The sequence below is a fragment of the Schistocerca serialis genome, chromosome 1, assembly GCF_023864345.2.
Source record: "Schistocerca serialis cubense isolate TAMUIC-IGC-003099 chromosome 1, iqSchSeri2.2, whole genome shotgun sequence".
NCBI lineage: Eukaryota > Metazoa > Arthropoda > Insecta > Orthoptera > Acrididae > Schistocerca > Schistocerca serialis.
The window spans coordinates 621953402-621978247 of record NC_064638.1 but is presented as its reverse complement, the minus strand read 5'-3'; the positions used below and the strand labels follow the sequence as shown (position 1 = coordinate 621978247).

At 40.9% G+C, this 24846-nt stretch overlaps 1 protein-coding gene across 19 annotated transcripts in view; it reads left to right on the top strand.

The window, feature by feature from the left end:
* The window catches only part of LOC126478296 (RNA binding protein fox-1 homolog 3-like), a 468968-nt gene that overhangs the window by 342609 nt on the left and 101513 nt on the right, over positions 1–24846 (top strand). For all 19 annotated transcript variants that reach the window (XR_007587441.1, XR_007587438.1, XR_007587439.1 and 16 more), the window contains 2 exons: positions 19783–19968; positions 22085–22138. Coding sequence is in view for 15 of the 19 variants with exons in the window: in XM_050103698.1 (XP_049959655.1) it covers positions 19783–19968; positions 22085–22138 (240 nt within the window). In the remaining 4 variants the exon portion in view is untranslated. The remainder of the gene's footprint in view (positions 1–19782; positions 19969–22084; positions 22139–24846) is intronic.

Sequence of the window (24846 nt, the reverse complement as noted above, 5' to 3'; positions counted from 1 at the left end):
AGCGAAATGCTATTTACAATTTGTACAGAAACCAGATGGCAGTTATAAGAGTCAAGGGACATGAAAGGGAAGCAGTGGTTGGGAAAGGAGTGAGACAGGGTTGTAGCCTCTCCCCGATGTTATTCAATCTGTATATTGAGCAAGCAGTAAAGGAAACAAAACAAAAATTCGGAGTAGGTATTAAAATCCATGGAGAAGAAATAAAAACTTTGATGTTCGCCGATGACATTGTAATTCTGTCAGAGACAGCAAAGGACTTGGAAGAGCAGTTGAACGGAATGGACAGTGTCTTGAAACGAGGATATAAGATGAACATCAACAAAAGCAAAACGAGAATAATGGAATGTAATCAAATTAAATCGGGTGATGCTGAGGGGATTAGATTAGAAAATGACAGTTAAAGTAGTAAAGGAGTTTTGCTATTTGGGGAGCAAAATAACTGATGGTGGTCGAAGTAGAGAGGATATAAAATGTAGACTGGCAATGGCAAGGAAATCGTTTCTGAAGAAGAGAAATTTGTTAATATCGAGTATAGATTTAAGTGTCAGGAAGTCGTTTCTGAAAATATTTGTATGGAGTGTAGCCATGTATGGAAGTGAAACATGGACGATAACCAGTTTGGACAAGAAGAGAATAGAAGCTTTCGAAATGTGGTGCTACAGAAGAATGCTGAAGATTAGATGGGTAGATCACGTAACTAATGAGGAGGTATTGAATAGGATTGGGGAGAAGAGAAGTTTGTGGCACAACTTGACTAGAAGAAGGGATCGGTTGGTAGGATATGTTTTGAGGCATCAAGGGATCACAAATTTAGCATTGGAGGGCAGCGTGGAGGTTAAAAATCGTAGAGGGAGACCAAGAGATGAATACACTAAGCAGATTCAGAAGGATGTAGGTTGCAGTAGGTACTGGGAGATGAAGCTTGCACAGGATAGAGTAGCATGGAGAGCTGCATCAAACCAGTCTCAGGACTGAAGACCACAACAACAACACGGCTTAATAGGTCTAAAAGAAAGCTTATGGCACCTTGCAGACAATATTAATTTTTTTTTTTTTTTTTTTTTGCAGACGATGCAGTTAACTGTAATGAAATATACTATCTGGAAGAAGTCGTGCGAATGTCCAGTCAGATCTTCGTAAGTTGTCGAAGTTGCGCAAAGATTGGAAACTTGCTTTAAATATTAAAAAATGTTAAGATGTGCACTTTTTACAAAACGAAAAAACCTATCACTTAGTCACAATTGGAATAGGTTAACTCGTGCAGATAGCTGTGTATGACACATTGTCGATATATGAAATGAACATCGTCGTCAGTCGTAGGTGGCAGACAGCAATTCATTGGTAGAATACTAGGGAGAAGTAGTCGGTTTGCAAAGGAGACTGCATATAACACATTCGTGCAGTCTATCCTACCACATATCCATACCAAATAGGAATAACAGGGGATATTGAACAGATACATAGGCCAGCACGAATGGTCACAGGTTTGTTCTATGAATGGGAAAATGCAACAAGTGCTGAAAGAACTGAATTAACAGACGCTTGAAGGTAGATGCAGACTATATCGTGGAAACCTAGAAAGTTTTTGAACTAACTTAAAGTGTGAATCAAGGAATATATTAAAACCTCCTACGTATCTCTCCCGCAGGAATCGCGAAGACAAGATTAGGATAATTACAGCACTCACAGAGGCATTTAAGCAATCATTTTTTCCGTCATTCATATCAGAATGGAACGGGAGAAATCCTTAATAACGGGTACAATGAGGCGAACCCTCAGTCTGCCATGCCCCTAAATGGTTTTTAGAGCATAGATGTAGAGGACACACTGCGTTGGATGTGACTACAATTTTGACTATAATCACAGTCAGATACTGATAACTTGTTATTGTAAAAACTGCGACTTCTCAGTCACTTAGGAGTTCTAAGGTATGTTGTTTCTTGCCCATCTCTATTAACGTCTATGCCGCAGCGTTACTTTCCAGTCCATTTACGCCTCCTACATATTAATCATTGCAATGGTTTGTGCATTTTTTCATTGAAAAATTGAAAATAACTAGGACGTGGAAACTTTTGTATTTGCTTCAGCTTCTTCTTTTTATCCTCCTCCTCCTCCTCCTCCATGCCACACTGTCACTTGTATCCATTCAAGTTTTTTTAAATGAATTTATTAAGCAATTATATTCAAATTTTTGTTACGAATAGTACCAGGTTTCCATTCATTGCGCATTTCAAGTTTTATCACTGAATTCTCCTTTTCACTTTATCTTTAATGATATCTGTAACCACGTCTTTACCCCCCCGGAAGAGGATCTCCACAGTAATAGTTATTTTGCAGACAAAAGCTCGCACAAATCCGGATTTCCGCAGGTGTATCTGGGGATATCCGCAATAATAATTACTTTTTGGTTAACTTGATGTCAGTGGTTTTGTACGACTTTCGTGAGATGGTTACCTGCGGTGAATGAACGCGAATGCACGAAGCCGCATTGTTAGTAAAAAATGGTTCAAATGGCTCTGAGCACTATGGGACTTGACTTCTGAGGTCATCAGTCTCCTAGAACTGAGAACTACTTAAACCTAACCAAACTAAGGACATCACACACATCCATGCCCGAGGCAGGATTCGAACCTGTTGCCGTAGCGGACGCGCGTTCTAGACTGTAGCGCCTAGAACCGCTCGGCCACCCTGGCCGGCACCCCCTTAGTCAGTTGTTGAAAAAGTAGCTGAAAACTTGCAGTTTGCAGGAATTCTTGGAATCTTCGTAAGGTTCAGCGGAAGTCTTGTTTCTGGTCGTATCTTTTGTCTACGAACATTACTGAAAGCACGTTTATAAATTTATGTTTTGTAGATATAATGAAGCTAGGTGGCTACAGATGGCAAGAAATAAAACTGAGACAGTCGATTTGGAAGGATTTTGATTACGTATTTGCAAGGCAAGGAGAAAATCGAAGATATGTACGAAATAAGTACCAAATTTCTTCTCAACAATAGGTTTAAACATAAGTAAGCCACTGTTAAATGCAAAAAGAAATGAGTTGAAATGTTAGATCGCTGACACTGAAATATGTCCAAGCGTTAATCAGCAGCTAACTTCAAAGCCGAGAGCGGCTCAGCAGACCAAAATTTGGGCCAGACGCAAATCTGTCTTCAGAGCTGTGGCGTACCGAACGGGTTAAAGAGCCTCAAAAAACTTCAATTTCTGCGGAATTCGAGTCAAAGACTCCTCGATACGGATACATTGTCTTAGCCACGCTTTCAAACAAATATGACAACACACATTACAGATCGTTCCTACTTTTCCATGCCAAGTGGCTTACGTATATGTAAAAACGCGATTGGATATACAGGTTGACTCCTATACTGAAGCCACTGGTTGCTATGATCTTCTGCCTAAGAGTCAACCTATATTTTGTACACCGACACTGGCTGAATACGCGAGTTTTCGGCAAAATAGCGATTGGATACATCTACATCCATACTCCGCAAGCCACCTGACGGTGTGTGGCCGAGGGTACTTTGAGTACCTCTATCGGTTCTCCCTTCTATTCCAGTCTCGTATTGTTCGTGGAAAGAAGGATTGTCGGTATGCTTCTGTGTGGGCTCTAATCTCTCTGATTTTATCCTCATGGTCTCTTCGCGAGATATACGTAGGAGGGAGCAATATACTGTTTGACTCTTCGGTAAAGGTATGTTCTCGAAACTTCAACAAAAGCCCGTACCGAGCTACTGAGCGTCTCTCCTGCAGAGTCTTCCACTGGAGTTTATCTATCATCTCCGTAACGCTTTCGCGATTACTAAATGATCCTGTAACGAAGTGCGCTGCTCTCCGTTGGATCTTCTCTATCCCTTCTATCAACACTATCTGGTACGGATCCCACACTGCTGAGCAGTATTCAAGCAGTGGGCGAACAAGTGTACTGTAACCTACTTCCTTTGTTTTCGGATTGCATTTCCTTAGGATTCTTCCAATGAATCTGTCTGGCATCTGCTTTACCGACGATCAACTTTATATGATCATTCCATTTTAAATCACTCCTAATGCGTACTCCCAGATAATTTATGGGATTAACTGCTTCCAGTTGCTGACCTGCTATTTTGTAGCTAAATGATAAGGGATCTATCTTTCTATGTATTCGCAGCACATTACACTTGTCTACATTGAGATTCAATTGCCATTCCCTGCTCCATGCGTCAATACGCTGCAGATCCTCCTGCATTTCAGTACAATTTTCCATTGTTACAACCTCTTGATCTACCACAGCATCATCCGCAAAAAGCCTCAGTGAACTTCCGATGTCATCCACAAGGTCATTTATGTGTATTGTGAATAGCAACGGTCCTACGACACTTCCCTTCGGCACACCTGAAATCACTCTTACTTCGGAAGACTTCTCTCCATTGAGAATGGCATGCTGCGCTCTGTTATCTAGGAACTCTTCAATCCTATCACACAATTGGTCTGATAGTCCATATGCTCTTACTTTGTTCATTAAACGACTGTGTGGAACTATCGAACGCCTTGCGGAAGTCAAGAAACACAGCATCTTCCTGGGAACCCGTGTCTATGGCCCTCTGAGTCTCGTGGACGAATAGCGCGAGCTGGGTTTCACACGACCGTCTTTTTTAAAACCCATGCTGATACCTACAGAGTAGATTTATAGTCTCCAGAAAAGTCATTATACTCGAACGTAATACGTGTTCCAAAATTTTACAGCTGATCGACGTTAGAGATATAGGTCTATAGTTCTGCACATCTGTTCGACGTCCCGTCTTGAAAACGGCGATGACCTGTGCCCTTTTCCAATCCTTTCGAACGCTACGCTCTTCTAGAGACCTACGGTACACCGCTGCAAGAAGAGGGGCAAGTTCCTTCGCGTACTCTGTGCAAAATCGAACTGGTATCCCATCGGGTCCAGCGGCCTTTTCTCTTTTGAGCAGTTTTAATTGTTTCTCTATTCCTCTGTCGTCTATTTCGATATCTACCATTTTGTCATCTGTGCGACAATCTAGAGAAGGAACTACATTGCAGTCTTCCTCTGTGAAACAGCTTTGGAAAAAGACATTTAGTATTTCGGCCTTTAGTCTGTCATCCTCTGTTTCAGTACAATTTTGGTCACAGAGTGTCTGGACATTTTGTTTTGATCCACCTATCGCTTTGACATAAGACCAAAATTTCTTAGGATTTTCTGCCAAGTCAGTACATAGAACTTTACTTTCGAATTCATTGAACGCCTCTCGCATAGCCCTCCTCACACTACATTTCGCTTCGCGTAATTTTTGTTTGTCTGCAAGGCTTTGGCTATGTTTATATTTGCTGTGAAGTTCCCTTTGCTTCCGCATCAGTTTTCTAACTCGGTTGTTGTACCACAGTGGCTCTTTTCCATCTTTTACGATCTTGCTTGGCACATACTCATCTAACGCATATTGTACGATGGTTTTGAACTTTATCCACTGATCCTAAACACTATCTGTACTTGAGACAAAACGTTTGCAATCTGCTTTTTGTCACTTTTGCTAAACAGAAAAATCTTCCTACCTTTTTTAATATTTCTATATACGGCTGAAATCATCGATCCAGTAACCGCTTTATGATCGCTGATTCCCTGTTCTGCGTTAACTGTTTCAAATAGTTCGGGTCTGTTTGTCACCAGAAGGTCTAATATGTTATCGCCACGAGTCGGCTCTCTGTTTAACTGCTCAAGGTAGTTATCAGATAAAGCACGTAAAAAAATGTTACTGGATTCTTTGTCCCTGCCACCCATTATGAACGTTTGAGTCTCCCAGTCTATATCCGGCAAATTAAAATCTCCGCCCAGAAATATAACATGGTGGGGAAATCTACTCGAAATATTTTCCAAATTATGCTTCAGGTGCTCAACCACAACAGCTTCAGTTCCTGACACAAAGCAATATTGAAGATAATCTACATCCAGTTTGGTTGTGTGTGCCGAAATATCACTAGTTGCAGGTTCCAAAAGTCACTTGAATGAATATTTTGTCTAAAAATTCCCCCATGCAGTAGGAGTTGTCAGGAAGAAATGGTTTCAGATTGGATCTAATACTTGCTTCGCGATCTGTCACTTTTTCCTCTAATGTTGTAGGTATGGACACAACTGTTCTTCCCAAGTTGTGATGGGTTCGTTTGACGAATTTATTAGTATTATTCCTGGATTGCCTGTTGCTTTTACATAATTTGATTGAATGTTGCCCTACTAATAATACTTTACGCTCATCTACAGACTAAGCGTTGCATGTATTTCATCCCCCAACCTCTTTCTTCTTAACATTCTCATTCTTGCTATTTTCACTTACATAATGCCACGTCAATGCACGATAGCACTCTGTTAAATACTTTCACGTTTCCGAAATCTTAGCCAAGCACATCACAACAAAAAAACATACAAACAATAAATGCTTCGCTAAGGTGCTGGCTACTCAGGTATTTTTGGTGTGCGATTGGCAATAAATCAGCATATATTGGCATAACCAAGCAAGGATGGTTTAATAAACAAATTAATGGAAACTGAAATATAACCCAGATTATACTGCTGCTACGGTTGGTGCAGCTGCCACCACCGTTGATTGAACCTCTCCCCTGCGGGTCTGGGGATAAGAATAGGTTCGAGGTATTTCTGCCTGTCGTAAGAGGCGACTAAAGGGAGTCTCACACGTTTCGGCTTTTGTGATGGTCCCCTGTAGGGTTTGACCTCTATTCTTCAAAATTTTTCCCAAGAGCGAGCCAATTGGGGAAGGGCGCCTAACATGGTGCATCGTGTCCATTGTGCTTTGAGATCTGTAGCCCGCTTTCTCGTCGTCGCATTGCAGTCCCGCTCATTCTCCATCTCTAGGGCGAGGACACGACACCTTCCTGGGTGCGTTTTCCACCATGCACTATGCAGTGTCGCTTTCTGCGTCGACGATGACCATGGACTTGTTCGCACCTGACATCCAGCACGGTAGCCAGTCCGTTGTGGTGGGGCCGCCACGTACTCTGTTGGTTGTAGCCTCTTGACACACCCACAGGGATCGCTCTGCTGATGCCTGCCCCACATATGTTTGAAAAGTCCGTGCAAAAATAAAAACCACTTCGGTGTTTGGGGTAAACCTTTTTTATTTTTCGACATAGTATCCTTTTAGACTTACACACTTCATCCAACGCTATTCTAATCTGTCCATACCTTCCGAGTAATAGGAATTGTTCAGGTCTGCAAAATAGCTATTAGTTGCTGCACTCACCTTCTCGTTTGAATAAAATCTTTGTCCCGTCAGCCATTTCTTCAAATTGGGGAACAAATAATAGTCCGAGGGAGCCAAGTCTGGAGAATAGGGGGGATGAGAAACGAGTTGGAATCCTGTTTACATTAATTTTGCGACTATAACTGCTGAGGTGTGTGCTGGTGCATCGTGATGGAAAAGGACTTTTTTGCGGTCCAATCGCCGGCGTTTTTCTTGCAGCTCGGTTTTCAGATGATCCAATAACGATGACTAATATGACCCTGTAATAGTTTTACCCTTTTCCAGATAGTCGATGAGGATTATCCCTTGCGAATCCCAAAAGACAGTCGCCATAACCTTTCCGGCCGAAGGAATGGTCTTCACCTTTTTTGTGCAGATTATCCCATGGTAACCCACTGTTAAGATTGTTGTTTAGTCTCAGGAGTATAGTAATGTATCCATGTTTCATCCACAGTGACGAAACGACGCTTAAAGTCCTGCGGATTCTTCCTGAACAGCTGCAAACCATCCTTGCAACAAACACTTCACACGATTCCGTTTTTGGTCAAGCGTGAGCAGTCACGGAACTCATCTTGCGGATAGCTTTCTCATGTCCAAATGTTTATGCAAAATATTATGTACCCGTTCATCAGAGATGCCCACAGCACAAGCAATCTCACGCACCTTAACTGTTCACTCATCCATCACCATATCGTGGATTTTATCAATGGCTTCTGGAGTCGTAACCTCCACTGGACGTCAGGAACGTTCAGCATCACATGTCCCCATATAGCCACTCCGAAAATTTTGAAACCACTTATAAACAGTTCTAATCGAAGGTTCAGAGTCACCGTAATGTTTATCAAACTTCTCTTTAGTCTCCTGAGGCGTTTTGCCTTTCATAAAATAATGTTTAATCACCACACGAAATTCTTCTTCGTCCATTTTTTGATAATCACTCGACTTCCTTGATTCACACGAATGCCAAACACAAAGAAATAGAGCAATATGGCTGAAACTTGGTGTGCGTTCTTTCCAAAGATGCTACTAACTAAACATGACCTCGATAGGTGCCGGTGGGGCCATCTCTCGGACTTTGCACGGACTTTTCAAACGCCCCTCGTAGATGCCACTCACCCTGGAGCATCGAGGACTCCTTTGTTTCAATGAAGCCACAAGCTTAAATATGGCCCAGGGTATTATATTCCACAGGGACCTTCTTTTGCAGTCCGACGAGGAGCTGCGCGTCATTTTAGAGCGACGAGGTGTCCATTTCTTGTGGCGCGTCCATCGGGGTCCGAGGGATACTCAGGTTGCCATGGGTGCCTTCATCTTGGCCTTTGAGGGTGACACATTACCCGGTAATGTCAAGGTGATGGTCTACCACTGTGATTTCTAGCTCTATATCCCTCCCCCGATGCTGTGCTTTAAGTGCTGGAAGTTCGGCCATATGTCTGTACTTCCAGCGTCACATGTCGAGATTGTGGACGTCGATCACATCCCAATACTCCATGTGCCCAGACCCCCATCTGTGTCAACTGTGGAGAGCATCATTCGCCTTGCTCGCCAGACTGCAGAATTTTACAGATAGAGACGAAAATAATGGAATACAAGACCCTGGACCAACTGACTCACACTGAGGCTAAGAGTAAGTATGAGCGCCTACAGCCTGTGGCTTGTGACTCATACGCCGCCGCTACAAGGACAGTTGTAGCACCATCAGTTCTGCGAATTCCAATCAGCCCTCAGAGCCAGAAGGCTACACCTGGCCCGCCCCTTGATGATGGGGGACAATTTCCCCCCCCCCCCCCCCCCACCCCCTGTTGCTCACACACCACCTACCTTGGGAGCATTCTCCCCCCCCCCCCCCCCCCAACCATCGGGGACACCAGTCCCCACTTCTGAGCTGGAGAAGTGTGTCTTCTTTGGTTCTTTGGCTCCTCTCGCCAGGAAGGGATCCCTTGGGTCACTCCCTTCCCAGTGGGAATGATGACGCCCACCAGTGGCTGAAGTGCCCCAAAGCAGCTGGTAGTAGGGCTTCACGATCTTCCTCAGTCTTAGAGACTGAATCAGTGATGCCCGAAGCCCTCCCAGCGAGTGAAACCCAAGGAGCAGCGAGAAAAGTTAAAAAAAAAAAAGATAGAGCCAAAAGACAAAGGAAATTGCGGTGGCACCCTCACCACCACTACCTACAAGCTCTGTGTCTGAGGATGGTGTGGAGATTCTGGCGTCCGATGAGGAACTAGATCTCGCCGGACCCTCAGTCACAATGGATACAGACTGCTCAGGCAAAAAAGTCGGTGGCAGCAGGTGACCATGAGGCGTAAACTGCCTCACTGAATGTTCCATGCCTTCCCGGTCTCACGTACATGTTATCCTCCAGTGAAATTCCGGCGGTTTTTTCCACCGCCTGGCTGAGCTACAGCAACTGTTAAGCTTTACACCCGCTTTCTGCTTTGCCCTCCAGGAAACTTGGTTCCCATCAATTCGGACCTCTGCCCTCCGTGGCTATAAGGGATATTACAGGAACCATAGCGACTACTATGGAGTGTCAGGTGGAGTTAGCGTTTATGTCCTGTAGTGAACCGGTGCCCCTCCAAACCCCTTTTGAAGCTGTGGCTGTCAGAATACGGACGACCAAGAAATAACTGTCTGCAATGTATATCTTCCTCCAGATGGTGCAGTGCTCCGGAACGTATTGGCTGCACTGATCGATCAACGCTCTTCCTACTTTTGGGAGATTTTAACGCCAATACCTCTTTGTGGGGTGACACCGTGCTCACTGGCTGAGGCAAAGATGTCGAAACTTTAATGTCTCAGTTCAACCTCTGCCTCTTAAATACTGGTGCCGTCACACATTTCAGTGTGGCTCGAGGTAGTTATTTGGCCATTGATTTATCAATTTGCAGCCCAGGACTTATCTATCCACTGGAGAGTACATGACAACTCGTGTGGTAGTGACCATTTCCTCATCTTCCTGTCACTGCCGCGGCGTCAGGCCCATGGACGCCTGCCCAGATGGGCTTTAAACAAGGTGGACTGGGAAACTTTTACCTCTGATGTCACCGTTGACTCTTCCCCACATGGTAAAAGCGATGTGATGGTTGAGCAGGTGACTACCACAATCGTTTCTGCGGCAGAAAACGTGATCCCTCGCTCTTTAGGGTGTCCCCAGCGAAAGACAGTCCCTTGGTGGTCGCCGGAAGTCGATTCGGCAATTACAGTGTGTCGGTGAGCTCTGCAGCAACATAAGCGACACCCTTCCCTAGAGCATCTGATAGCCTTCAAGCGGCTCCGTGCCCCTGTACGCCAGCTTATAAAACGATGGAAACAGAAGACAGGCGCACTATAACACTCAGATTCCTTGCTGCAGGAGAGGGTTGGGTTAGGTTAGGTTAGGTTAGGTTAGGTTAGGTTAGGTTAGGTTAGGTTAGGTTAGGTTAGGTTAGGTCAGGTTAGGTATCCAATCTTCTTAATCTATTTTTGTATTCAGGGTGCCTCACATTGTAAAGCGCCTCATCAGCTTCAGACATCTCTATTAATTTTGTAGTTGTCGGCACACACCAATTGTATTTACCGGCAATGGTTATAAAAACACTACAGACGACAGAACGCTGCAGCGATGCTAGCGCTCCATGTGGTAACATGTCACATTGCAGTGAACAGAAGACAAGCGGTTTCTTTGATCAAATATTGGACGACATTTGACAAAGTCCCTATTACACTATCAAATATCTTTGACAAAGATTTGTAGCACCATCACAATCCTAGTAACCCAGGTGGATAATAGATTGAGATAGCACCAGCATGTGTAAATGTTAACTAGAAACTTGGTTCTCCCTGCTTTGCATTTAGAAATATCACTAATTGAGCTGACCTGCAGGTGGAATTGCTATCATACTTACACCTAAAACAGCACTATGGCGTAATCTTACGCAGTGCAGTAAGATCAAAATACATCACCTCGGTTTACAGAGTTCCAGAATCTGTACAGAAAATTGGAATTGACATCAACATAAACATCATTTCTGCCCTTTTTATTGCTTATGAAAACCACACATTGCATGTTGTAGCACCATACAGCGAGACCTTCAGAGGTGGTGGTCCAGATTGCTGTACACACTGGTATCTCTAATACCCAGTAGAACGTCCTCTTGCATTGATGCATGCCTGTATTCGTCATGGCATACTATTCACAAGTTCTTCAAGGCACTGTTGGTCCAGATTGGCCCAGTCCTCAATGGCGAATCGGCGCAGATCCCTCAGAGGGGTTGGTGGGTCACATTGTCCATAAGCAGCCCTTTGCAGTGTATCCCAGGCACGTTCGATAGGGTTCATGCCTGGAGAACATGCTGGCCACTCTAGTCGAGCGATGTCGTTACCCTGAAGGAAGTCATTCACAAGATGTGCACGATGGGGGGCACGAATTGTCATCCATGAAGATGAATGCCTCACAAATATGCTGCCGATATGATTGCACTATCGGTCGGAGGATGACATTCACGTATTGTACAGCCATTACGGTGCATTCCACGACCCCCAGCAGTATACGTCGGCCCCACATAATGCCACCCCAAAACAAGCGGGGAACCTCCACCTTACTGCACCTGCTGGACAGTGTGTGTAAGGCGTTCAGCCTGACCAGGTTGCCTCCAAACATGTCTCCAATGATTGTGTGGTTGAAGGCATATACGACACTCATCAGCAAAGAGAACGTGATGCCAATCCTGAGCTGTCTACGGCATGTTGTTCGGGCCATCTATAGTGCGCTGCATGGTGTTGTGGTTGCAAAGATGGACCTCGCAATAGACATCGGGAGTGAAGTTGTGCATCATGCAGCCTATTGTGCACAGTTTGAGTAGTAGCACGGCTGTGGCTGCACGAGATGCATTATTTAACATGGTGGTGTTGCTGTCAGGGTTCCTCCAAGCCATAATCCGTAGGTAGCGGTCATCCACTGCAGTAGCAGCCCTTGGGTTGCCTGAGCAAGGCATGTCATCAACAGTTCCTGCCTCGTTGTATCTCCTCCATGTCCAAAAAACATCAGTTTGGTTCACTCTGAGACGCCTGGACACTTCCGTTGTTGAGACCTTCCTGGCACAAAGCAACAATGCGGACGTGATCGAACCGCAGTATTGACCGTCTAGGCATAGTTGAACTACAAATGACATGAGTTGTGTACGTCCTTCCTGGTGGAATGACTGGAACTGATTGACTGTCGGACCCGTTCCGTCTAATGCTCATGCATGTTTATTCACATCTTTGGGCGGGTTTAGTGACATCTCTGTACAGTGAAAGGGGCTATGTCTGTAGTACAATATCTACAGTCAACGTCTATCTTCCTGAGTTCTGGGAATTGGGGTGATGCATTTTTTCTTTTTTTTTTTTTTTTAATATGTCTTAGTATTTGCTCCACAAAAGGGCATAGCATGAATGTTAATGTAGACATCGTAACGAGTCATGTATAATAGCTTCCTACACACTACTACTACTACTACTACTACTACTACTCCTGCTGTTGCTGCTCTTATGAAACATCGGGTCTAGTTGCACATATCAGAAATTTAAGAGCTTCCACTAAAAGTATACTCATAAGTTGACTCTAACTTCCACTGCTACCATACTCGTATAAGTTGACCCTTCCTTTTACCTATGTACTGTTGCTTACAGCTACGCATACTAAAACGTTCCAAAAGTTACTTAATATAATGAAACTGATTTGTATGCAACCATCTTCCGTTTTACGAACTTCAAGGTCCAAATAAAATGAGAGGAGCATTTGAATCATTCTTCCACCCTTGTTAAAAGTTGCTTCTGGATGTATTAACGTCGTATTCACTGTTAGCTGCTACTAATTCATCACTGACATAAAGTACACAAAAGAAACCTTTGTGTTTCACAATGAGGCAGGAATCGGATTCACTTCTTTCGAATTCCAACTCGGTTATGTAATTGCTAATTTTTTTTTAAATTCCAGCTAGGGATGGTGTCCTTTAAATCAACATACATGAAAGCAGTTCACCCATTTATCTGAGTGAATTTCACATTTTCATTTGTAGCAACCCTCAGTACTGTCAGAATAATGGGGGATGTACGTGCCACAGGAGTAAAAATTTGGTCATAATAATTCTCATTGTTTAATAATTATTGTTGTAAGAAAACCCCTAATTACCAGTTCAAGTTTCGATTTGTCGAGGGAACAGTCAGAATTGATTTTCATTTTATGAAACCATTTGCAGGGCATGGCTCTTTTTCCTAGAGGAAGGTTGTGTAAAACCCAGTTGCTATTGTCTCGCAGTACTTTTATTTCTGGAGTCATCGAATCATAGGCAAATGTTAAGACTTATTGCAAGAAAGAGTCAAAATAATAGCAGAATTGCTTTGATGTGTCATGCTGCCAAAGTATTTGAGAAGATACTGATAAAGAGTATGGAGGAGGAGGAGGAGATGATGATGATGATGATGATGATGATGATGATGATGATGATGATGATAAATAAATAGAATATTAGCAGAATATTTCAATTTTGACAACACAACCATGGGAGACCCAGACTGAAAGCAACCAACATTCGAAAAAATTGAAGAAATCATTCAAAAACTTAAAAGTAAAGATTCCGGGGAAGACAATAGTTGCAGAATTACGGAAGCACTCTTGTGACAGTGTGATAGCACGTCTAAAAGAAATAATTCAAGAAATCTGGGAAACAAACAGCATGTCATCTGGATGATCATCTGCATCAATACATTCCCTATGTAAGAAAGGAAGATATAACTGATCTTAACAAATGTAAGAGGCATTTCCCTTTTATCAGTTACCTATTAGATTTTGCCGAAGGCAATTCTAAGCAAGGCTGAAAGAACATTTCATCCACAGTTACGAGAGTAATGAAGCAGGCTTCAGGAAGTGCAGATCATGCACAGAACAAGTCATAAACTTAAAACTGAACTTAGAAATTTGGACCACCAGAAGCTTAAAATATGTGGTAATGTCTGGATTTTAAAAGGGCACACAGTTCTGTTGATGAAATATATTACAAGCATTTTCAGATGGGATGGCTCTTATTACGCACTCTACGATACAACTCAAATCACTGACTGAAGATGGATTCACACATATTTGAAGCAACAGGGCCGCGACAGACCTGTGATTCTACCGACATGGTTGGTAGTTTCGTTGTAGGAATTTAAATGGCAACACACTCTCACCGCTGCCATACCTATGTGTTTCTCCTTGTTTTCGGTTTCGTATTGACATGACCCTCCTTTACAGAGTTGTGTTAAGTCGTCACAAAGCTGTGCCGTTGCTAGATGCATTTAGTACACTGGAAAGCTATAACGTTGAATTGTAATTGTACACCAATGGTGTCCCAGTTAAAGATTTCTTATGCCTCCATTGTCAGTGATTTATCCGCTGAGCTACACGTTTTAAAGGAAATTAACAGAGAAAATAGTGCTTACAAATCGCTGCTTCTTCAGTCTTCGTCTCATCCATATACTTTCCATTGTCTCTGCAGTTTCCAAATCTCATTAAATCCACATCTGTATAAAGAATATGCGGGTGTTAAAGACAGTACAATACACAGAAGTGTCGAACGTCAGCTTAAAGTAATTGCACCAGTGGAGAAATGCTCATAATGGACCATAAAAGATATGAATATGCCCCTGTTTAAGAGACTCAAGCACCTCATTCTACCTTGCTCAGCTCCCCTACTTGTAACCCGCACACACCCGCTAGTCCCTCGCCATACCCACCCATTCCCACTTGCCCTTTTCACTTACCATTCAGCCCAACTCTCTCTCTCTCTCTCTCTCTCTCTCTCTCTCTCTCTCTCTCTCTCTCTCTCTCTCCCCCCCCCCCTCCCCCCCCTCCCCCCCCTTTCTGTCTGTCTCTCTCCCACTCCTCCCTCTCTGCCTGCTGTCTCACAGCCACAGTTTCCTTTGTTCTGTCGCACTATTACCGTCTTCTCACACTGTCGCCCCCGCCCCCCCACCCACCCCCCCCCCACACACACACGCTCACTGTGTGTGTTCACATCACAAGTACTTCAGTATGTAATATTGTACATTCCGAAATCTTAGTGTCTCAATATCAACTCTACAGACTTCCACAATTTCAAATTTTGTAAGCAACCAAGTATGAAGAAAACTGTGTGAATAGTAATTAAGCGAGATTTCCACGGGAACTGAGAGAGACCCAGGTTCATTTGTGGGTGAGTGTATCCTCCAAGATATCAGTTTTTTGCCATCACCCAGACCATGTCATGCAGATGAGAGGATGGTTCCTTAAAATGGCCCTGGCTGCTTCTCCCCTCTAGTAGTAAGAAATCGGACCAAAATTCTGTCTCTGAAATCTCTGCTGCGTTCTTGTTGTGTCAGGGTGTTAAATGAGGAAATTCAAGCAAGTTATTCTTGAGAGTAATTGTGTCAGACTGACTTCCAAGTCAACAAATTACGATCAGTTTGTGGCATATTATTATGTTGTACACTTTCAGCAACCTGGTCACACACACTACTGATAATTTTCAACGTACAAAAACACCACACCTGAAACTCCTCATAATTTTTATCTTGCCTGACCATCGACTGCACTTCTTGCTCTCTTTCTGAGCTCTTGTCTCACTGATCATAGAGTGTTGATGGTTTAGTTTACCAGATAAACGAGTGTTAAGTTGAGGTACAACATACAGAAAACAAACGTCGCTGCCATTGTCCGGATGCCACCATTTAAGTTTCTAATCATACCATCGTGGTCCCTCCGAGAGTGGTACATACAGTGATCAGCCAAAACATTGTAACCACCTGCTAAGCAACTCATTCTAATTTTGGAGCACAGTACACCAGCTACTCTACAGGAAGTGGATTTGACAAGTCCTTGGTGGGTTTCCAGAGATACTGGCACTAGATGCCTAAGCACAGATAACACAATTCTCGTAAATTATGGCCCAGTGGTTTGTGGCTGTGGAGCTGGCAACTGATGCCTCAGATAGGTAACAGAAAATACCAGCCAGCACTATTTTATTATTTATTTGTTGGTCCAGCTTTATACCCAGAGATTGCAATTACAAACAATTCAAACTAAAACCATCACATAGAAAATGGGGAACAAAAGAGCCATATTTTTTATCTCTTTTTATTATTCTCCACTGGATTGTGATTAGGTGAATCTGGTAGCTGAGTCATTAAGGTGAGTTCACTATCATGCTTCTCAAATCATGTCAGCATGATTCCAGCCCTGTGACATGGTCAGTTATCCTTCTGAAAAATGCAATTGCTGTGAGGGAAGACCTCGAACATGAAGGGGTGCTGGTTGTCTGCAATAATTTTAATATAGCTCACAGTTTTTGTAGTGCCTCAGATTACTGCTACAGGTCTCATGGAAGTGCAGGAGAATGGCTTCTGACCCGTAAGCATAATACTGCCCAACCTGGCCTGCCCCTTTGGAACTGTTAGCCTCTTGAGCAGCTCTTCACCTGGATGGTGGTGTATGACCATCACCCTTTTGTAACAAGAAATGTGATTCATCTGACAAGATGACATGTTTCCATTTATCCGTGGTGGAGTCTCAATGATCCCCTGCCCACTACACTCATAATTGATAATCTCGTTTGTTGAACATGGGGCGGAGCATGTTACTATGCTGACCAATGAGTGCTGAGCAGTGTGCTCTGAAACATTTCTGCAAGCACCAGCATTGTAGTCAGTCATCAGATCTGCAACAATCATTGCCTCTCTTGCATTGCAGAACAGGCGAGCCTCCATCTCTGTTCCTGTGAGGAATGAATTACATCAAACAGTTTGTACCTACTCATGACTACACCGTCCTTCAACCGATTTCCAATGACTTTCACCACAGTAACTTGCAAAAAGCAGACCAACTTCGCCATTATAGAGATGGTCATTCTCAGGAGCTAGGACATAACTTCATCAAAGTCCCCCAATGATGGTCTGTATTATCACTAGAATGATTCTCCATTTTCCCTGATCTGCACACATACTTTCCTTACAGTGTTGCAGGCCCGCAACAGCACTAGGCAACATTAAATCTTGCAGTTGGCAGTGGTCATATTGTTTCGGCTCATCAGTGTAGAAGGCTGCAGTACAGTTGTACATTTTCACTAAATACTTCACAAGTTAGCTTTTGGGGCATAATTGGTGTGTATCTCCAGGTGTCTGGCAACTCAGTTTTTTCAGCATTTCCATTGTATTCTCCCATGTGTTAAACAAACGTGACCATTAATGCTGCCCTTGTTTGAATACATCTAATGTATCAAGATAATTTGTGTAAAGTGTCACCACAGGTTTTGGCAGTTTCGTGTTGCTGTCCTTTAAGCTCAATGTATCACTAGAGTGTCAGTTTTAAGTGTATAACAACAGCAGGATTACTGCGAACAATCGCCACCTTAACACACTGTGAAGTAATAACCCACGCCATCATTTACTGCCAGGAAGGCAGCAGATTCCCACCTACTTCACCATGTCCTAATAATCGTTGAACAGCACTTGAGAGGCATTTCTATAAGTTGTGGGTGCCACATTTTGTGCCGATGGGCACTTCATTTAACTTAGTGTGTAAATCATTGTTTAAACTTCTGAGTGAGTTCTGATCATAAGAAACCAGATACTTCAAACTGTAATGGAATGCTGATAACAAATTTCATAAGTGCCTTTCGCAGATGCTGTTCTTCACTTCAACATTGCTACAAAATGGACAACATGTAGTGTTGTACCAGGAATAAACCTTTGATCCCTTACTTGCACATTAATTTAATGTGGATAATAAGATTGTGGAAATGAAACTAGAAAATTTATGATCTTCTTTTCCCGATCAACAGATAAGATTATGCATTAGTTATAGTATCGTAAAATTATGTTGAGTAATAACATTATTAAAAGGTGCTCTTAACTTGTATAGGAGTAAATATGTTACTGGAAGAACAGAATTGTTAAATTATCTAGCCTTCAGCCAACATTGCCGCAATTACTCCTATAGTTCAACCATTACCAGTGTTTTCACACTCAGTTGCAGCATTTGCTGAAAACTTCAAAAGAGAGAGCCATTAAATGATATCTTTTTTGCCAGTTATGGTCTTATGATGTAAAATGTAAAAAGCAAAATTTAATGTTAAGTGGATATTTTTCACACATTTTAATTTCTTCGGCTTTCTTAGTTCACTCTGCATCTTTCCTGTTAGGAAGTGTACGTTAGTAATTTAGTTGGTTATATATATATATATATATATATATATATATATATATATATATATATATATATAACTGTTTGTTTTCTTCATGTTTAGCATTAGTATATTGCTTACTGATCAGTTACTAAATATACCTATGTGTTTCATTTGGTTTTTATCCTCTTGCCTCATCTTGCCTGAAAACCATTGATGTATACCAAGAACAACAAAGATCCTAAGATGCGACCTCGAGGAACTAGTATAATAATGTATTTTGAATCTGGTTAGCATTTACCAAAAATTTCACTTTATGTAAGACACACATTCTCTGTCCTCCACAGAACCACTCATTTGCTACATCTCTTCCACTAGCAATTGCCATTACTTAACCATTTTCAGTTTGACTAACAAATCAGGTGCAAAAGGCTTAGTTAGTCTGTTGCCGACACATTTGAATTTACACTTGAACAGGAATGGTAAAAGGAAATGTAGTTGTGGGATTCTGTCATCTACGTTGATATTGTTTCTTGGGCAGAACATTAGTTAAGTTAGGGGAAGGGGGTGGGTGTGGCATGTGTGGTTTAAGGATAAATGATCTCTCAATGTTCAGATGACATTGACAAGAAGTTATTTATGAAAAACAACAGAAGAAGGAATACAAATGGTTGGAAGAATATTTGAATCCTTTTCCACCCTCTTGGACATATTAATTTAATTATGTAAAAGAGAGAGGCAGTTGTGTGGAAACTGGTTCTACACCAAAACTATAAAGAATATGCAGGACTTCAACAAGGAACAGCTGACACATGTTGTCAGAAAAATTAATAAAGCTGAGACAATGTGATGCGAAAAGTTACTAGCAGAAATGAGCTGGCATATCTATCACTTACTCTTTAAATTTAGCAGGATTAATAGTGGTACAAGGCAATGAAAGGATTGAACTTGTCACTACATGTAGAAAAGGTCACCAATGGTAGCGACCTGGGTATTCTCAACTTCATAGACCATATACTACTTGAGAATGAATAGAGAACGTTGTAGAGAATTTTGTTATTTGCCAGAGAGATGCGGTTGAACGATTAGAAACACAAGCGGTTTATTAAGAAATAAATTTATCTGCATTTGACAGCAGGTGACGACAGTTGTGAGCAATATGGCAGATACTTTAAAATTTCTGCCCACACTGCTCAAAGAGTAAAATAAAATGACCACAAAAAATGATACTTTGGATGAATAAAGTCAATGTTGTTTCAGTAGTATGTTTCCTCATTTTTAAACTAATGTTTCATTGCAGACACCCCCCCCCCCCCCCCCCCCATCCCAACACACTCATCTGCTGCTATGTGGAATCTCTTCTTATTTCACTGTTTCTTTGTTACAGCAAACGGAACCGGAAGCAGAAACTCCTGCACCAGCTCCAGCACCTCAGGCTGCACCCGCAGCAACTGTACCTGTGACCACAGTTGCACTTCCAGGTGGAGAAGCTGGGAAAAATCAACCAAAGCGACTACATGTCTCAAACATACCCTTCCGTTTCAGGGACCCAGATCTAAGAGCGATGTTTGGGGTGAGTTACCAATCAGCAACGTTGCATTTTTCAACTGAATTTTGAAATAAAGCCAGAGGATAAGATCGACAAATTGTAGCATCATCCATTCACGGAAGACTTCTATGGCATCAAATTTTACATGTATGGAATATAACCATATAATTTATAACAATTGAACATCTTGTATTTTCATCCCTTGAACTGGCTTATAAGTATTTCGCAACCGTTACAATTGTACGTCCACCACTTATATAGCTAAGTGAAAAAATTAACATCGTGGGATACAAAATGTTACATTTTTGCGGTATTTATTTCCTTAGAAGTAAACGTCGAAAAACTTAGTTTTCGAGAATCTTAGGGTTTACTGGCAGTTAGAAAAAGATTTTTTTTATCAACCTGTGATACATCTTATCTTAATTGTTGGACTTTGAACTATGGTCAGTGTCATAATGAAGTACAAAATATAGCTTTATTCCAGTAAACTATGTAAGTTTGTTGAATGAGAGAAGAGCTCAGAGCAAGGAGAAAGATGTGAGTTCATGTGAGGGTCACTTTGAAGGTTTGAAGAAGGTATTTGAAAGCATCATACAGTTTAGTGTAGTGTTGCAAGGTCAGAGAGATGTGACAGACAGACAGACAGACAGTTGTGCAAAATACTTTTCAACACACATTCTAAAATCTGTCTTCAGCAGCTAACTCGACAGCTTACACACAGTGGAAATATCTTAGATCTTGTAGCAATAAATAGGCTGCACCTTATCGACAATGTCAGTATAGCATCGAGGATTAGCGATCATGATGTCATTATAGCAACTAAGATTACAAAAGTTAATAAATAAGTCAAGAAGGCTAGGAGAGTGTTTCTGTTAGATAGAGCAGATAAGCAGCTACTAGCATTTCACTTAACAGTGAATTGGCATCACTTAGTTCCTGTAAGATAGATATAGAGGAATTATGGGCAAAGTTTAAGCAGATTGTAAATTGTGATCTGGAGAGTTATGTGCCTAGTAAGTGGATAAAGGATGGAAAAGACCCACCATGGCTTAGTAATGGGATTTGGAGGATGCTGAGGAAGCAGAGGCTGTTGCATACTCAGTTCAAAAGGCTATGCACAAATGATGATCGTGGCAAGCGAAGGTTAGCAGAGATTGAAGCATCTGTGAAAAGATCTATTCACAAAGCATACAACCACCATGATTGTCACACCTTAGCAAAAGATCTGGCAGAGAACCCAAGGAAATTCTGGTCTTAACGTAAAATTGTTCAGCAGATTTAAGGCTCCCATTCAGTGCCTTGTGGACCAGTCGGGTGTGGCAGCAGATGGTAGCAAAATGAAAGCCGAAGTTTTAAATTTCATGTTCAAAAAATCGTTCACAGAGGAGAATCATACAAACATATAGTAATTTGACCGTCAGACTGACTCCCGTATGGAAAACATAGTAATAAGCATCCCTGGTGTAGAGAAACAACTGAAAGCATATAAATCATAAAGTCTGGATGAAATCCCAGTTTGATTTTATAAAGAGTAATCTACGGCATTGGTGCCCTATCTAGCTTCAGCTTAGCATCAACCTCTTGCCCAGCACAAAGTCCAAAGCGTCTGGAAAAAGGTGCAGCAAAGAAAAATGTTATGGAAGGGGAAGAAAATTCAGTATCTTAAAAGTGCCAAAATAGATAAGAATACCAACACCAGTACAGTGAAATTCCTGAACTACAGACAGTAGAAGCAGAAAAAGTAAAAACAATAAGAATGTGTGCGGTTTGGATGATATACTGCTATGAAATTGGCTGGAATTACCCAAAGCTCTGAAGTTCTCTCTCTCTTTTATTTTTGGAGGGGGTGGGGGCTCTATTATTGCACCCTATTCAGAACCTTTGTAATTCCAGACTTCCTAGTATATGTAATAGCTTCAGGTAATTTTTATACACATCTAGTGAAAAAAATTGTCTTTTAGTATTCTAGATTTATTGTGGTACAGCTTGTTTATAATTTTTGCCAAGTCCTGAGAGACTATAATGTAGTGACACATGTATCTGATATATGTGTTACAGAATGAAAGAAAAAAAATTATCAACTTACTGTGTACTAATAAAAAACATTTTCATTTAGTATGTATCTTCATGTTTGTTGCAGCAATTTGGTCCCATTCTTGATGTAGAGATAATATTTAATGAGAGGGGATCTAAGGTAAGAACTATCTTTTCATTCATATTTCTCTCTCTCTCTCTCTCTCTCTCTCTCTCTCTCTCTCTCTCTCTCTCTCTCTCTAACTCTCATATTCTAAGTCATCTTGAAAAGAGCTCTATTAATTTTGAGGAATGCACTGTTGTAAAGAATGGACACAATTTTACCTAAAACATGGCATAACTTTCAAATGTTGTGTCTAGCTTTTTATATAAGTTTTTTTTCTGGTTTTCCCTCCAATATTTCAATGATTGTCATCTCCATTGTAGTGCATGTTTTGCACTGTCACAGAACTATTGCACAAGTAGGTAAAAACAGTGTGTCATTGTTTCCCTATGAAATTGACATTGGATCAATCATTTGTAAGTTATGTCTGTGAATGTCTGTATGAGATTGCTGGCAAAGTTAAAAGCAGAGTAATTATTATATTCAGTAATTTCTTGAGGAAAATAAATTTGAAATGCATAGATTTATTAGTCATTTGATGGTGAAGAGAGACTTATCTATAATTAAATGAAAAATTTTGGTTACAAAGTCTAAAAATAGTAGAATATTTCTTTGCCAGCTATGTACTGAGTTCTTGATCATACTTCTTTGTGTCTGCTATTGCGTGTTCATTAATAATCTTTTACAATTATATAACTTTAATTACTGTTCAGACAGTTTTTTGTGCCAAAATGTGGAAGAGCAGTGACTCTGGAGCAAATGAATGAAATGTACCACAAAATCGTTGAATATTTGTAACTGAATGCAACTGTTTGTTTGATATTACATGGCCATAAAGCAAAATTTTTCTTCATTCTTCTCAAACAATCATAACTGGACGAGAATGGTTTTGATGGTATATTTTATTAGTCTTGCTCCATGTATCATCCCATCTGCCAATGTGGAATGCTTTCAGAAATCATTCATAAAGTAATATGGTCAGTTGGTTTATAGCAAAAGGCAACTGTTGTGTTGTAATCATAGGGCTTTGTGTACAACAGAAATAGTAATAATTAAAAAAAAAAACTTACTAGCACATGTATCTGATGTGCTATAATCCACTGAAAGTTATACATAATTTCTGCAGTTGTGATGTAAATTTAAGAGCCTGCTCTGCCAAACTCGTGCGATTCCATATCCTGTAAGTATCATAATAAAAGTTTGTTTTTGATGTATTCCTATTTTCTGTGTACAAATCCTTGCAACTGTTGTTAACGCTGCTGTGAACGTTCTTGCGTTATCTTTAGTATTGTTAGCTCCAGTTGCAGCTCTTGATATTATATCATTTTGAACTTCATGCAACACTTCGTTCTTGATTTGTAGCAAGAATATTAAAAGTATGAACGCTTTTTCTGCATAACATACTGCCCGATAGGCAAACGTTGTGTGCCTGTAGGACTTCTTAATAGTGTGGTAACTACCACACATTGATTTTTATGAAATAATATTTTGTAATGTTACCTCTGAAGTAACAGGGCTGTATGTTTACCAGAGTACTTAAAACGGAACATAGATTTAATAATGTGTGGTTTGAATGTAGCATATATTAGTTATAAAAGAACAGGTACACATTGATAGTATCTCAAAGTTTTATGTAATAGAATATTATTCTGACACCCTACTTTTCTTTGTTACTGCTTCTTGTTGGCACTTCCTTTGTGACAAGGCATTTCTTTTTACTGTTGGCACCATAGGAAACAGTTAATTTAGATTGCAGTGAATGTTTAGTTATTTTCACAAAGCTATGTTTGCAGCTACTGTCTAATGGAAAGTCTTGTGATGCAGTCATTTTTTCATTGTCTTCATTGTCATCATCATCATAACCATTATTATTATTATTATTATTATTATTATTATTATTATTGTCACACACTTCACTATCGCCACTTCTACTAATATAGTTTTTTATTGCGTTTGTACGGAATTGGGGTATCCTTTTTGTGAACGCTGCACTGAAATACATGTAGCAAGAGATGATGTATCAAAGCATGCAAGAAAACCATCACTTTGATATGTACAGTTTGTGAAAGAACTGCATTTTTTGGTTGGGATCTGGGAAAACAGGAAATGCAAATGCATGGTTGAAAAGTAATGGCCTGAGCCTGAAGTAAGATACTAAATGTGCTCTCAGGTTTTTTTTTTTGTGATCTGTGATGATAAAGAGAAATTTTATCAGTAATACTGCTCTGTATGTTTTGAATGCCTCATATTAGGCACATTACTCTTTTGTATATAAAAATAATTTCTCAGCATCTGTGAATCTTGCAGCTTTTATCACAGCTTTAGCTTTAGACATATTAATAGTCATTTACACAAAACTTGATTCTTTCCTTAGTGGAGGAAAGCTAACTTTGCCATTATTAAACTGCTTATTTTCTAGCGAATTATAAATAACTCATTTATCAGTCAGCGTACTATTCTTGCTGATTTTAGTTTCCTCTGTTGTTAGTTCTATATATGGAAAAGATGTAGTTACGATTTGTGCCACATGGGTTAGTTCTGGTACTGTTTATTTACTTATGGGGTGTATACTGACTAGTCTTTGATTTTGTAAGTCAACATGAAACAAAAATATCTGTGACAGGAAAATTAATTATGTTCTGAAACTTCAACTATCATAATGTAATACTTTCTAGACATATAAAAGGAACTGTCTGAAGTTTTTCTTACTTGGTATTATGTTACCATTTAATATTAAAGAAATAGAGAAACTATTTGTAGAGTGG